Below are 13,890 nucleotides of genomic sequence, written 5' to 3'. Positions count from 1 at the left end.
GAACCAGCACGGGAGTCTTCCACAATTTCATATTTTCTTCCATAGAAACCGACCTTGGGAGATTTTTGGAGAGGGATTTTAACACCAAATCATAGGTTTTTGTTCTTAAACTCATCTCTTTCATTTTACATCAATCAACACCCATTAGATTTCTAGGCCTAAATCTTGTTCTTTCATGGTAGAATTAGGGATTTTTGGGAAGAATTGGGGATTTTACAAAATTGAGAATTTAGACCTCGATTTGGGTCGGATTCCGAAACTAATTACACATTTGGGCTCGTGGGTGAATGGGTGAATGGGTTTTGAACCTCGAGTTTTGACCAAGCGGGCCCGGGTTCAATTTTTGACTTTTTGGAAAAAATATTAGAAAACCTATAATTATGTATTGGAATTGATTTATTTAGCAATCATTGATGTTATAAAGTTAAATATGACTAGATACAAGTGAATTGGAGGTGAAATCTAAGGGGAAAGCGGTATTTGAGGCTTGAGTTTGGCCGTGGAATCAAGGTAATTGTTTGGCCTAACCTTAGCTGGAGGGATTAGGTGTTTTTGTCTTATTTGCTACGTGTTAGTGTTGAATATGACGTATAGGTGTAGTGACGAGTATCTATATGTTGGTGCCTAGCATGCCCTTGAGTCTTATATTGTGACTGTTGTGACTCTTATTATGTAATGTCCATGCTTAAATTGAATGTTATCCATGTTGAACAAGACTTATGATAATTTCTTGGTAATTGACCATTGTTGAGTATTGGCTCAAGTTGAGATTTATTTTGTGAAGTTAATTGTTGGACGTTATTGTTTTTACTGTTTGGGTGAGGAAAGAGTGATAAAACACGAAGGGTGATGCCGTGCACATTCATACTTATGCATATGATGAGGAAGAGTGATAAAGCACGAAAGGTGATGCCATGCACATTTACATTTATATTGATGCATATGGTAAGGAAGAGAGATAAAGCACGAAGGGTGATGCCGTGCACATTTCTATTATTGATTGCGTGGTGAGGATTGAGAGTAAAAGCACGAAGGGTGATGTCGTGCATTTTCTGTTTATTGTGCTCCTTTGCTGCTATCGGTTCAAGTGTTTTAACTGTTTAAATTCCTTACTGTTGTAATTCTTTATGGTGAAACCACATAGTATATTGCCCCTTCCCGTACATTTCTGCATGGTTTTTATTACTTGTTACTCTGTTATTATACTGATTAACTGCACATGTTTATGATGTTTGTCGTGTCTTAGACTCGTCATTACTTCGCCGAGGTTAGGCTCGACACTTACCAATACATGGGGGCGGTTGTACCGATACTGCACTTTGCACTTTTTGTGCAGATCTCGATGCCGGACCGTGTGAGTAGAGTTGGGTGGTTGTCTTCAGTCCAATGGAGACCCGAGGTAGTCCTGCAGGCATCTGCAGGCCTTGGCGTCCCCTTCTATCATGTTTCTTTTCTGTTTTATCTATTTCCGAGACAGATGTGTATTTCTTTGTTCAGACCATTATTTGTAGTATTCGTAGACTGTCCGTGAGTAGTGACACCAGTTCTCGGTGGAGTTTTACTACGGTTTCGTTATTTGTATTAAGATAATCTGTTAAATTCTGTTCTTCCGCGTTTATTCCGCTGATCTATTTTTGTTAACTTGTAAGCTGTTAAAAGATAAAGGAAAAAGGTAAAATAATCAGTAACGTTGACTTGCCTAACGGGTACAATATTAAGCACCATCATGGTCTCGACGATAGGAAATTCGAGTCGTGACAAGAAGTGATCAATTTACCAGAGAATTCCTATGTTGTTTTTTCCCTTCTCTAATTTTATTTCCACTCCTTGTGTCTTAATGTTATTGTTTAAATCTGAGTTTCCCTTTTTTTTTTTTTGGCGGTGGTATTCTATACACCTTTTTTTTTTGGCGGTGGTATTCTATACACCTCGACTATTTCAACATATACCTGCCTAATTTTCTAGCACATTTTTTTTTCTTCATTCCTTCCAACCAAACAGTATCGTAGTTTCTTTCCTTAAGCTTCACAACAATTGAATACTCAGTCAATTGCTGAGCTCTCCTTTCTTATTTAAATGAGGATAACAAGATCCTTGAATAACTTTGGAAAAATTACATGGTGAAACTAACTTATACACTATTTGTCGTACATAAATACACTTTGAAATAGTTACAACTCGTACCTACTATTTGCATTTTGTAGCAAAATTCTAACATACAATGTATACAGTGTATTGAGTCAAATACAATGATATGACAACTATATGTATCACTGTATTCCAATGTGTTGTATGCGTTGATACAACCATTTAGAGCGAATGAATACAAGTGATACAAGCTGGTAATATTAATACAAGTGATGCAACTCGTACCTAGTTTATGTATTTTGTAGCAAAATCCTAACGATAAAAACAATATATACCGTGTATGAAGTCATATACAGTGATACGGTAACTATATATCGCTGTATATAGTTATCATTGTATTTCAGTGTATTGTATGCGTTGATATAGCCATTTAGAACGAATGAATACAAATTAAACAGTAGCTACAAATGATAATTAGGCAAACAATAATTACGTAAGGTAATTAAGCTCTAAACTGTAATGCTTTTATGAAAATTCCTCAATAACTTTTTATTAGTAGCTGAAAAAAGTCCAAAGAACACAGTACGAGAGAACGCAGAGGCATTTGCAAAGAAAAAGTTCGAATATTCCAAACAAAGAAACTCTAATAAGCTGAAGGCACTTCACTGTAAGGATCACCAAATGCTGCAATATTCCCTGGCCTTGAAAATACAATCTACAAGAATATTTGAAGCACCCTTTGAGTATTTACTTCTCAAATTAGGTAAGACAATTTCAAGATTTCTTGTAAAAATTTGAAAAAATGCATGTATTTAAATAATTAATAAATAAAATTGTATCCTTTCCAATTGCTTAAGTTTTTAAACGAAGTAGTTCACATAATTCGACATGGTATCATAATAAGTTTGAGTTTCACAGCCACCCTTCACAAGAAAAGAGAAGTTTTCCTGAAGAACGTGAAGAGTAATGTTGAAAGTACAATTAAGTTAATAAAATTATACCCTCTCTAATAACTAAGGGGTGGGGTCGTTTGGTAGGATGCATTAGATATAATTATGCATGCATTAGCTTTGTGTATTAATAATACCTTATTTTGTGTATTAGTTATGCAAGCATTAGTTATACACCATATTTGGTATTATCCTATGCATAACTAATGCATAGGAAACCATGGTATTAACAATAAAATGGGTTTTAATGTATGCATTAGCTTAGTTAAAAACAAAATTGCCCTTCAAAATTTATGCTTCATTAAACTATGTTATTATATTAATGCAAGTTTGATGTAAATTTTGATACTGAAATTGCTCCCGCTATTTATATCTATACTCCGCCAATTTCTTCATTGTAAATTTATAAATCTGTACTCTACTACTACTACCTACTGGAATGCACTTGTAATCAACTCATTTCCTTTTATTTTTTTAATTCAAACTTTCTTTGCCTAATGATCCAAGAAAGTGAGAAATAAAATTATATCCCTAGTAGATAAATAAGTACTTAGCATATTTCCTTTTTTATAAATAAATATTCAGTTCTACACTACAATATAGGTAGACAAATCAAATAATTTTTTTTAAACCATTTTTCATATAAAAATATTCCTCAACATATGTTTCTTTTAAAAAGATAAAGTAATGGACTGGTTATGAAGGTATTTTTGTAAACAACCAATTCTTTTAGAAATTGTAAGATGATTTAATAAATCAAACAAAACAATGGATAAGAAATATGTCAGCATTACTAATACACTCTATTCAACATTATTCTTATGCACCCTACCAAACGACTCCTAAGTACCATCCACGTACCGCACCTCCTGCTTTCCACTATGATTATATGTCATGCACATTTATTTTTCGAACATTGGCAAGATTATGTCATCAACAATTATGTTCAAATTAACAAAAGGAAATTAAATGACTTGAGAAGTGGTTTTACCCTATAAAATTTCAAAGATTTATCACCATACCTGATAATTTCCTATTGCGCGCGTTTTGAATCCAGCAGCACAGTAGTCAAAGTAGTACTCCCATGTCCTGATGAACTTGTCATCGAATCCCAAAACACGAATTTGGCTAGTGATAAAGTTATCAATGGTCAAGTATAAACATTCAGAACTGATCAAGCTACGGATAGTTCATGAAAGAAACGGTTTTAACTCAGCGTAGAAGATTGTAAACTTATTTTGATCTTGTTACCTTTGATTTTCCAGGAAGTTTTCCCGCCAACATCTCAGTGTCTGATAGAAGTGAATTCCTATCTCTTCCAGGTGCATTACACTGCATTTATATCATTTATCAAATGCTACGACACATGCTTATGAAAAACTGACAAGGACGTTAGTGCAAAATCACAAAATGAACTCTTTCTTACCATAGTCTGGATGCAGAAGCCATGGCTGATGTTACTCGATTTAGTGCAGGCAAGCATCCACCTGGGAATATATACTCTTTTATGAAGCCTATGCTATGCCTGTATTCGTCATACCTCTCATCTGGCACTGAAGTGAACTAAGGAAAGCCAACGCTTGTGAAAAGCAGCATAAAGAAACAAGAGCGACAGAACAGTGAAGGAAATTGAAGCGAAAGTGAACAAAGTGGACTGTGTTAAGGGATCACTTTAATTCATTACCTGCAGAACTAGAAGCCCATCTTCTGCCAATGCAGACTCGCAGCAAGTAAAGAATTCATCCATAAACTCATGACCAACATGTTCTATCATTTCGCTGAAAATGAAATTATTCAATTGTAACACTAGCTCGACATATAGTGAGTAATACAACATGTCAAGATGTAGAGAATAAAAGCTCACATTGATACAATCCTGTGATATTTGCCCTTATTTGGCATTTGACGATAGTCACATAGGAGAAGCGTAATACGATCCTGTGAAAAAATTTCATTGAATTGAATATAAATAGATAACCCTAGCTTTAAAGTTGCTCGGATTTGGCTTGCAAGTGCTAAGCAGATCATGTTCTCATGTTAATCTTATAAAGACAAATGTGCGAATGCAACATACAAAGAAGCATTTTAGTTAATTTTGTGCCATAACTTCTCTGTGACCTATGTTGCTTGGACTCTCCCAAAATATTGCCGGGTGCGTGTCGGTCACCAAAAAATAGTGTATTTTTAGACGACCCGACACGGGTGCAGCAGCATTCCGGAGAGTCCTGCAACATAGCCTGTGACTAGCTTGTTCAGGAGCTCTTACTGTTCAGAAAGCAAGAAAATGGAAGAAGGTTTAGTCATGAATTGCAATCTCCTAGTTGCTTTATCATTTTCCTCAGCTTATAGCAATTATATTTGTAGCGTAGGCTAAGCCATCAATAAGAGAAGGGGGCATTAAGGCTATTATACAATCTAAATTGGATGGTTTCCTTCTTTGCTGTGCCTGTCCATATATAGAGGAAAATTTCCTGAACCACTGTATATCCGTGATCTGTCTCAGTTATTTCTATACATCAGTTTTGAACTGGTCATTGCACATCTTCAATTCTCCAGTTACAGATTTCAAAAAACTTCTTCAAAGATTTCCGGGAAATCCTCATCAAATGTTCTTAAAACGGGCAGCAACAAGAATGAAATGTTAGTGATCTAGACGGATGAGAATGAAATTCCAAACTCAAAACTTTTGAGCTTCAACATAGTAAGTACAATCTATACCTGAAGGCCTGCTTGCTTAACTAACACCTGTGCATACTCCAGTTGCTGCTCGGAGAGAGTTATACCAGTATATTTACACCCTGTTTGCTTGACAACTTCCACAGCAAAACTTCCCCAACCAAATCCTATCTCTAAAATGTGATGTTCCTTGCTAATTTTTGCCTAAATAGAATAGAAGCAGAATCAAATTATGCTTGAAATCTAAGCTGAAATGAGAGAGCTTTTTACATGGTTGATGACTTACCTTTTTAATGAGAACAGAAATCTTTCTCAGCTGTGCATCTTTTAGGTCTTCATCCTCACTCTAGAAAAATTATGAAAGAACAGGAAATGTAGCTTAACATACGAGGAGAAAAAAAAGTGGCAAACATTTAAGAATTTGAGAGCTAACCTTGAATATTGCACATGAGTATGTCATTGTCTCATCCAGAAAGAGTGAGAAGAGTTCATTACTCTGAACAAACATCAATAAAACAATGCTTATCATCTACACAATAGCAGCCCATATTAGACAAGAAAATTACAGGAATCTATTGCAACTGGCAAAGAATACATGCAGGATTGAGTACTTCAATTCACTACTGATCTTTGACATCCCCTACATACTTTGGGTGATATTATATGCACAAGTTATTTACCAGGTCATAATGACGGGAGATATTCCGACGAGCCTGAGTCAGGGTGTTTTGATTCAAAACATGTCGAATGAAATACTTTGCAGATGGCAGTGCTGCTGTAAAAAGGAATGGTGTCCACCAGCCTCTAGAGCCATGCAAAGTGATGAAAAACTTTAACATATGAACAGAAGTTTATGTTTCTTTATTTCAAGTTGAGGACAAACTATTTACCTTTCCTTGCTAGAACTTGTAACAGACGTTTTCAAATCACTGTTGGCAACAAATATCTGTAAAAGAATTCAGGAAGCTAAGTACCAAACAAATGCTATTTACAAAGAATCTAGCTATTTCCTCACCATGATAAGATTAAGAAGACCTTCATTCTTGTCGACAAAAAAGAAATCCCCATGAATAAAAGCATCAGCAAGGCCTATTTCAGCTTCAGTTGCAATCTATATCACAGAATTTGTCAAGATTTGGATTCTGTTTGGGTTTATCGCTTGATAACGTGAAGGGGAGAAAAGAGAATTTCAATTTACCTTCCAGTAAAACTGTGGACTATGAATTCTAAGAGAAACTTTCAGAGAGCATTTCCTCTCTGTTCCTTGGAAGGTGAAAACTGTACCTCCTTCTTCAAAGAAGCTGTATATCGCAAAATATAAAGTAATTATCCAGATATCTTTAATATTTAGAAGAAACAACTACTACAACTACTAAGACTCAGTCTCAAACAAAGATGGGGTCGGCGATATGACTCCTCACTTCTTGCTCAACTCATATCGGCATCATGCCAAAATAAAATAAGAGTTACAGGGAAAATATATAAATATAATATATATGTAAAACTTAATTTGAGTTATCTGACGGAGTTAGGAGCTTCTCATGCGAGATCGTTATCTCAAACGAGCATTTTCTTGAATAATTGTTTGCCTCCATTGAGCCCTGTTCCTGCTAGCGAGTCATTGATGGCGTCGGCTAACTCTAGCTCGAAGAACACATCCATAGAGGAAGTAGATGTGAATTCTCAAGGTCCAAAAGTTGTGTCTAACTTTATGAGGGAAAATGCATTTCGATGGTCTTCCTCCTTGGGAAGGGCACCCTGTAGGATTCTCAGCTATGATTCTTGTTGGATAGCCATTTCAGCAAATATATTGTATTTAAATAGGTCTAGAAGCTCATGTGGACAGCCTTTAGTTTTGAGGGTAAGTGTGGGCCCATTTTTAGACGGCAAGGAACTTTTTGATACAAAAACAAACGGAGGGCAAAAGTGCTCTTTTTAGACGGCAAAACTTTTTGACCCTTTTCCGAATAAGAAATAGGATAGATGGAAATAAACAAGTTGTTAGATATGGGATTAAAGCAATACAAGGGGAAACTATCAGCACTCACATTATGCATCCCGTTTTAATGAAACTTCTGAAAAATCTAGTAACGACGAGGCGTGCTCCTGTTTCAGGCCAGGTTGGTACCATGTGCTTGGGGTTGTCCAGAATACTACAATTCCTTCTAAGCATGAGATCTGCAGCAGCCACACCCGCCTGAGGAGAAGCAAACGTAGATAATCATCCACATGACATCAGAGGGTCAACAAAAGCAGGAAAATACTCCAAATTGTTTTCAGATTAAGGTGATAATTACAGTTAAAATCTGTTGAGCTTGTTATTAGTAGAAGTAGTACTACCTTTAGTTCATCCTCATGGAAGCCATAGCCTGAAAGTATTGCAATAAATATACATCAACAAGTGGTGAAACGCAAAGCGGAAAATAAAGTTTGTCCTCTAAAGGGAAGAAAGGACTAAAGACAGAACAACTCAAGCTACAATCTTTACCGGTAGCTTTCCAAATAAAGGAAATGAATTAAACCAAGACACGAGGTTTTTGAGCTCACTCGCAGGCATCAAGTTGAAACGGAAAGAAAAAAGAAAGTGAATGAAGCTCTCTTTGCGAAGACAGCTTGGCGGCTTGTTTAGTACCCTCAGTCTCGATGGCCCGGGGCTATTTCATCTAAATAGAAACGCAGTCATCTTATCCGCCGAGAGTCGGAATAAAACAGATTCAAATTTATAAGATGCAAGTTCCAAGGACTAACGGAGAGAACTATAAAAAGTCCGGAGAAAGAAACTAAATTGTTTCATAAACTGGGTTCTGCAAGTGATTTAAAAGATAATAGCGAGTGGTGCAATTCTTCAGGTTTCAGTTAAAGGAACTGGTTTTCTAAATGAAAATAGTTGAATGCCAGCAGCAGACTAAGCACGATTGCAGGTTACAAAGGAACATCTATCTTGAAACAGCAGTCCATGCTCTGCATAAAAGGAGATTCATACCTTGATATGCTCCACAAAACCATATTCCTCTCTTCCCTTGGATTTGATCTAGCTCACGTGAAGCTTTTGATGCAGCAACTGAGGGGACTAGGTGGCCTGTTGTCCACTTAAGCAATGTATGCTCTGGTGTGTGAGGAGGATCAGTGGTTACGAGATAAGGCAGCTTTGAGTCACCAAGATTCTGTAAGTTTAGACAGCTCATAAAATAAGAGGGTAGTTACTAAAGAGAAGACTCTCCACTGAAGAACATTATCATCTAATTTCAATATAAGGTCATAAATGGCTGTATTGCATAACACACCTGGATTACATTGAGCCAATATGTCATGCATCCTCTATTATTTGTAGTTCCAAGAAAGTTCAAAGCACTCCATGCTGCTGGGTCGCGAGGCAGGAATGTTTTGTCACGATGAAGGAAAATATCGCTGTCATTGCAGCAAGAGAAATAAGTTAAAACGAATTTGTCAAGAAGATGTACCTCTTCAACATGACATTCTGCCCTTTTAAGCTGTGCTCATGGTAGAATTTTAGAGGCGGAATTACTAACTATATTAATCTTAGTTCAGAAATCTAGCAGGTTGTAGCTGTTAATTGACTATAACCAGCCACAATTAGAACATGCATTTTAACTGAATTTCACTAAAGCACAAAATAGAGCTCCTCTGGTAATAGAAAATACAAATGCGAACATGGCCATGCATTTATTACCTTTTTTAGAGGAAGATAAACCACATTAGCGATGTAAGTTTATGCATGAATTTTCCGGAAAAACTTAACTAAAATTAAAGAGAAAAGCAAGTTCAAGGTTTCAAATAAAGGAGCCGGAAGTACCTATAGATATACTGGAAAGCACCCATAATTCTTGTTTCATCGCATGTTGCCTCTTTGCCTAACATTCTCAGAGTATCCGGAGCATGTGCAGCCATTATGCATCCATCATATACTTCTTTGGCACCATCATTGCAAGCTATGGTACAACCTGCAAGGGTTCTTCCTTTCACAGTTAGAATCACGAGTAGTTCGTAGCTCTATGTGAGGGTAACATACATCTGACTGAAGCTTTTTCCCTAGATAAGCACCAAATTAATTCTATCTAGATCACTATCTCTTGAAAAAATATCATAAAATGCATATAAACTAAGTAACACATGTTCTTTACAAATCAACAAGCTAAAAGCCAACATAACTTGGTCAACATAATGATTTTTTATCTTCAGTCAGATCCACTAATGTCTTTTTATTCTCTAGTTAGCCTTCCTACCCCCCCCCCCCCCGCCAACAACCCCACTTTTATACTTGTGGTCAAATAGGGAAGATATGGTAGTAAAATAGAGGGAAAATGAAATTGCAGATTAGGAATCCTATCAAAAGAAACAAGAAAGTAAAGACGAAAACACTAATAAATATGCACCCAAGGGTATGGCCTACTGATCAATGAGGTGGGTGCAAAAATTGAAGACCAGGGAACACTAGGTGATTTCTTCCCATTTGCCTAAGCCTTAATGGATAGAGTTATCCTCGTTATCTACACCGGTGGGAGCTAGCAAGTACCCAGTGGAATAGTTGATATGTGCATAAACAGGCGCTAACACCAATGTTGTAAAAAAATACTTATGGATATCAATGAAAACCTATCTTCCTCATTTCTAGTTTCGCCTTTATAAAGGACCATTTTAAACACATAAAGTGATAGGGTCTTTTCATTAAATAAATTTCCATTAGGTAATAACCTATCCATTTTCCAACAGATATATGCCCATCTACTATTATGATAAAATAATCAGCACGATGAACTCTTGAAACAAGCCAAAAATAAAACCAAACTAGACCTTCTTCATCTGTCGATACAGAATTTACTTCACAACCACTTCTTATTTGGCAGCCTCTCTTCTCCAGCTCCTCCTTAACCTACATTCAATGTCCCCATCAAATACTCTCAAGGATGACACATGCTTAACATATCATGCAAGAAAGTGAAAATTGGTAATTGCCTGAAATTTTCCTCAGGGAAATAGTAAAAACTTTGTGGTATCTATGAATAAAAATTCACCTTGTTTACAGATGTATGTGATCCCCATCTTACAGTGAGCAACTGAGAGAGACCAAAGAGCTTTAAATAAAGAACAAAAGCACCCTTAGGCACAAGTATAATAAAATGATATATGTAAGCATTCAAATTCAGTCTCTTGCATTTAACAATGGGTATAATCTACACACAAAGTACGCTAATTGAACAGTTGATGAGTGGAAGAACCTGAAGAAGATGGTGGTCGCGGAAGAATGAAAGAATAGAATAAGCAGAAAAGCCCATTACTCCTTCTAAGGGACAGGACCAGATTGAAGAACATATTGGAATCTGTGAATCATATGAGTAAATTGCTTATAGTAAGGACAATTTGTTGAGTGAACAAAAAGCGTATTGCACCTATCAAATCAATAACTACGACAATCGCACTGTCACCACTCACCAGATAAGCCTTCAGAAATAACTCCGAACAGCCATTTGACTTAATAAATTGCCTTATTGTTTCATCGCGACCAATGTCAGGATTGTTGTCGAGTGCTTCAAGGTAACTGCAATGTGATCAGAAACACATTCGTGATGAAATAAACTTCATTGGAGATAGCTCTTTCCTTGACACATATATAAAGAAAGCATACAAAACAGAACGATCTAGTCCATTTTAATCAAATGCATGAACAAAGAAGACTCTGTGCTCTAAATTTCTAATGGGATGAGTAAATCAACAAATTGCTCAAATAAGAAGGCATATTTAAAGACAAATAAGTTATTGGTACCTTATGACATCCTGCTTGAACTTGATAATTTCTCTAATCATTTGCCAAAAATATGGATTCAAGACATTCTTCTTCTGTGCAAACAAACTAGAGATTCCATTTCGGGTACCCCATTCGCAACCACGGCCTTGGTCTAAGCTCACTGAAAATGACATATCAGAGATCTCCATATCAACTCCGAGGAACTCAAAAAATTCCATCATATTTGGATAAGTTACCTGTCAATTACACCATTTCAGCCTTAACATGTCGAATTCATGACCCGCCCTTTAGTGCAGGGGCGAATGTAGATCATCTGAACCAATAACTTTCGATGCAAAACATAAATTTGTGTACAAAAATTCATTAAATAGCAACAAATGGTAATTTTGAACCCATAAATTTAAAGACATAATGGGTTGATAAAACCCATAAAATTTAAATCCCGAACCAGCCTCTCCATAAGTGCCCTAACTTTCCCAAGCAAGTTTCACCCGAAAAGTTCATTTGCAATGTATGTTTATACCTCCTGTTTCTTACAATAAAATTATGTATCAGTTTTTAAAATCCACTAGTAATTCCTCATTGGCTAAATACCTAGATAACCCCTTAAAACTTAACATAATTTGTCAGTTAGCTACTCAAACATAATTAGTGACGATATAAAACACTTCAGTTCGTCAGGTATGTCTTTTGAAAGGTTATAATTTGATGGTGAAGTTGGGCAGCGGACGTGTCTGTTTTGTGCACTAGTGTGAGAGACACGAAGAAGAAAACCCGTTTGACTCGCGCAACTCAATAACCCGCCCAAGGTTGGGGAAATTCAATCAAAAGTAATCGAAATTTAATTATTTTTCATATAAAAATAAATCTGAACGAATATACTATTCTAAATCCGAAAAATATTTCAGCATAATATATTGAAGTTCCAGCATAATATACTAGTCCAGTATAATATGGTGGAAGTTCATACACAAGTGCTCCAATCTCCAGTATATTATGCTGTAACTTTCTGTATGCTGGAGTTTCAGTATAATATATTGGAAGTTCATACATAGATGCATCAATCAGTATATTATGCTGGAACTTTCTGTGTTGCAGCAAAATAATGACTATTTTTCAATGACTTTGCAAATGCTGGCTATTTTTCAATTACCAGTCTGAAAACTGGCTAGTCTGTGCTATTTTCACGTTAATAACCCGCTCATTTGTTGAACTCGGTCTATGTTGACCCAGTTCATCTCAACCCATTTAAAATTGGCTAATATTTAGCCCAAATTGATCCATGAGTAATTTTACTAAAATATCTTTAAAATAATTCTTTTAATGTTTGATTTGTTACTCCTATATGACTATAACAAAAGAAAAAAAGTTTTATTTGATAATTAAATAATCATAAGAAAACAACACACATTAATTAAAGTTTGGTAAGAGTTGGGCGGGTTGGGCTATGACCCAGATTTTAGCTCATCTTGACACAGCCCATCTCAGCCCAATGACCCGCCCACTTATTGACTCCCCCATTTTGATCCCTCAAAATCAATCTAACCCGCCTATTTGACACCTTTAGTAAAAGCTTTTGTATGGTTTTTGGTCTGTGTTGTTATAAGAGCTTCTTTTAGAGATAAAATAGATAAAATAAAAAATTTAAAGTAAAGTTATTTTTAAATATAAAAATATATTATTTATTATTAAACGAACTGATAAAAAAAACATGCCCAAATGGAAAGAAAAGGAGTAATAAGCAACGGGCGGTGTGCCACGTAGGACTGTGTTCAAAAGACACTTACACGTAAGCATGTGCACGGATCGGATCGGATCGGATTTAGCACATTTTGGAATCAAATTTCGGATTTCGGATTCTAGAAAATGCAATCCGAATTCGATCCGAATTATATCGGATTGGATTGAATTTTAAAGTTGGGATCGGATCGGATTTAGGATATTATTATGCCTCAAAGTTGCAAACTAATATGTATATTTTCTTTGTAAAAGAGGTAATACATTAACAAAAAAATCATGTTTATGCAATTATGAGAGTACTATGGTGTCAATATAGTTAAATCTAGTAATTGTAAAGGTAATAACTTGGAGGAAGATGTAAAGGAAGTACTGACTATCCGAAATTAAAGTATAGTATTTATACATTGCCTAATAATTTCGGATTTCGGATCGGATCAGATTAAAATATACCAATCCGAATCCGAAAGTTTAATAAACACAATCTAAAATTCGATCCAATCCAAAATCCGAAATTGAATGGATCGGTTCGGGTTTCAAATATCCAATCCGAATTAACAGCCCTACTTACACGAGATGAGTTGTTTATATGGCCGCTAGTTAAATTTGTGTGAAAAACTGACTGATCATACTAAATTTAAGGGGTTATATTTAGCCTTTTTTTAATTTGTGAGT

General features: G+C 35.8%; 1 protein-coding gene across 5 annotated transcripts; it reads right to left on the bottom strand.

Moving 5' to 3' along the window:
• Positions 1 to 2,622: 2,622 nt before the first annotated feature.
• Positions 2,623 to 12,157, bottom strand: LOC107765268 (uncharacterized). 5 transcript variants are annotated; one of them, XM_075257012.1, is made up of 24 exons: positions 11,715 to 12,157; positions 11,497 to 11,660; positions 11,166 to 11,271; positions 10,952 to 11,053; positions 10,748 to 10,807; positions 10,527 to 10,605; positions 9,529 to 9,676; positions 8,999 to 9,122; positions 8,698 to 8,878; positions 8,055 to 8,083; positions 7,763 to 7,911; positions 6,913 to 7,015; positions 6,730 to 6,825; positions 6,605 to 6,660; positions 6,395 to 6,518; positions 6,148 to 6,210; positions 6,001 to 6,060; positions 5,757 to 5,918; positions 4,903 to 4,976; positions 4,723 to 4,816; positions 4,465 to 4,601; positions 4,290 to 4,370; positions 4,061 to 4,166; positions 2,623 to 2,803 (listed from the first exon to the last, which is right to left on the bottom strand). In XM_075257012.1, exons 2-24 carry the CDS (start codon positions 11,649 to 11,651, stop codon positions 2,732 to 2,734), a joined length of 2,361 nt encoding a protein of 786 aa, XP_075113113.1. In that variant the 5' UTR covers positions 11,652 to 11,660; positions 11,715 to 12,157; the 3' UTR covers positions 2,623 to 2,731. The 5 variants fall into 5 exon arrangements, 4 of the variants coding, with proteins under 4 accessions (XP_075113113.1, XP_075113114.1, XP_075113111.1 ...); XM_075257013.1 differs by having other exon boundaries at positions 11,497 to 11,638; positions 11,715 to 12,149; XM_075257010.1 differs by lacking the exon at positions 11,715 to 12,157 and having other exon boundaries at positions 11,497 to 11,704.
• Positions 12,158 to 13,890: the final 1,733 nt, after the last annotated feature.

The sequence above is a fragment of the Nicotiana tabacum genome, chromosome 7 (genome assembly GCF_000715075.1).
Source record: "Nicotiana tabacum cultivar K326 chromosome 7, ASM71507v2, whole genome shotgun sequence".
NCBI lineage: Eukaryota > Viridiplantae > Streptophyta > Magnoliopsida > Solanales > Solanaceae > Nicotiana > Nicotiana tabacum.
This window is presented reverse-complemented; position numbering and strand designations above follow the sequence as displayed.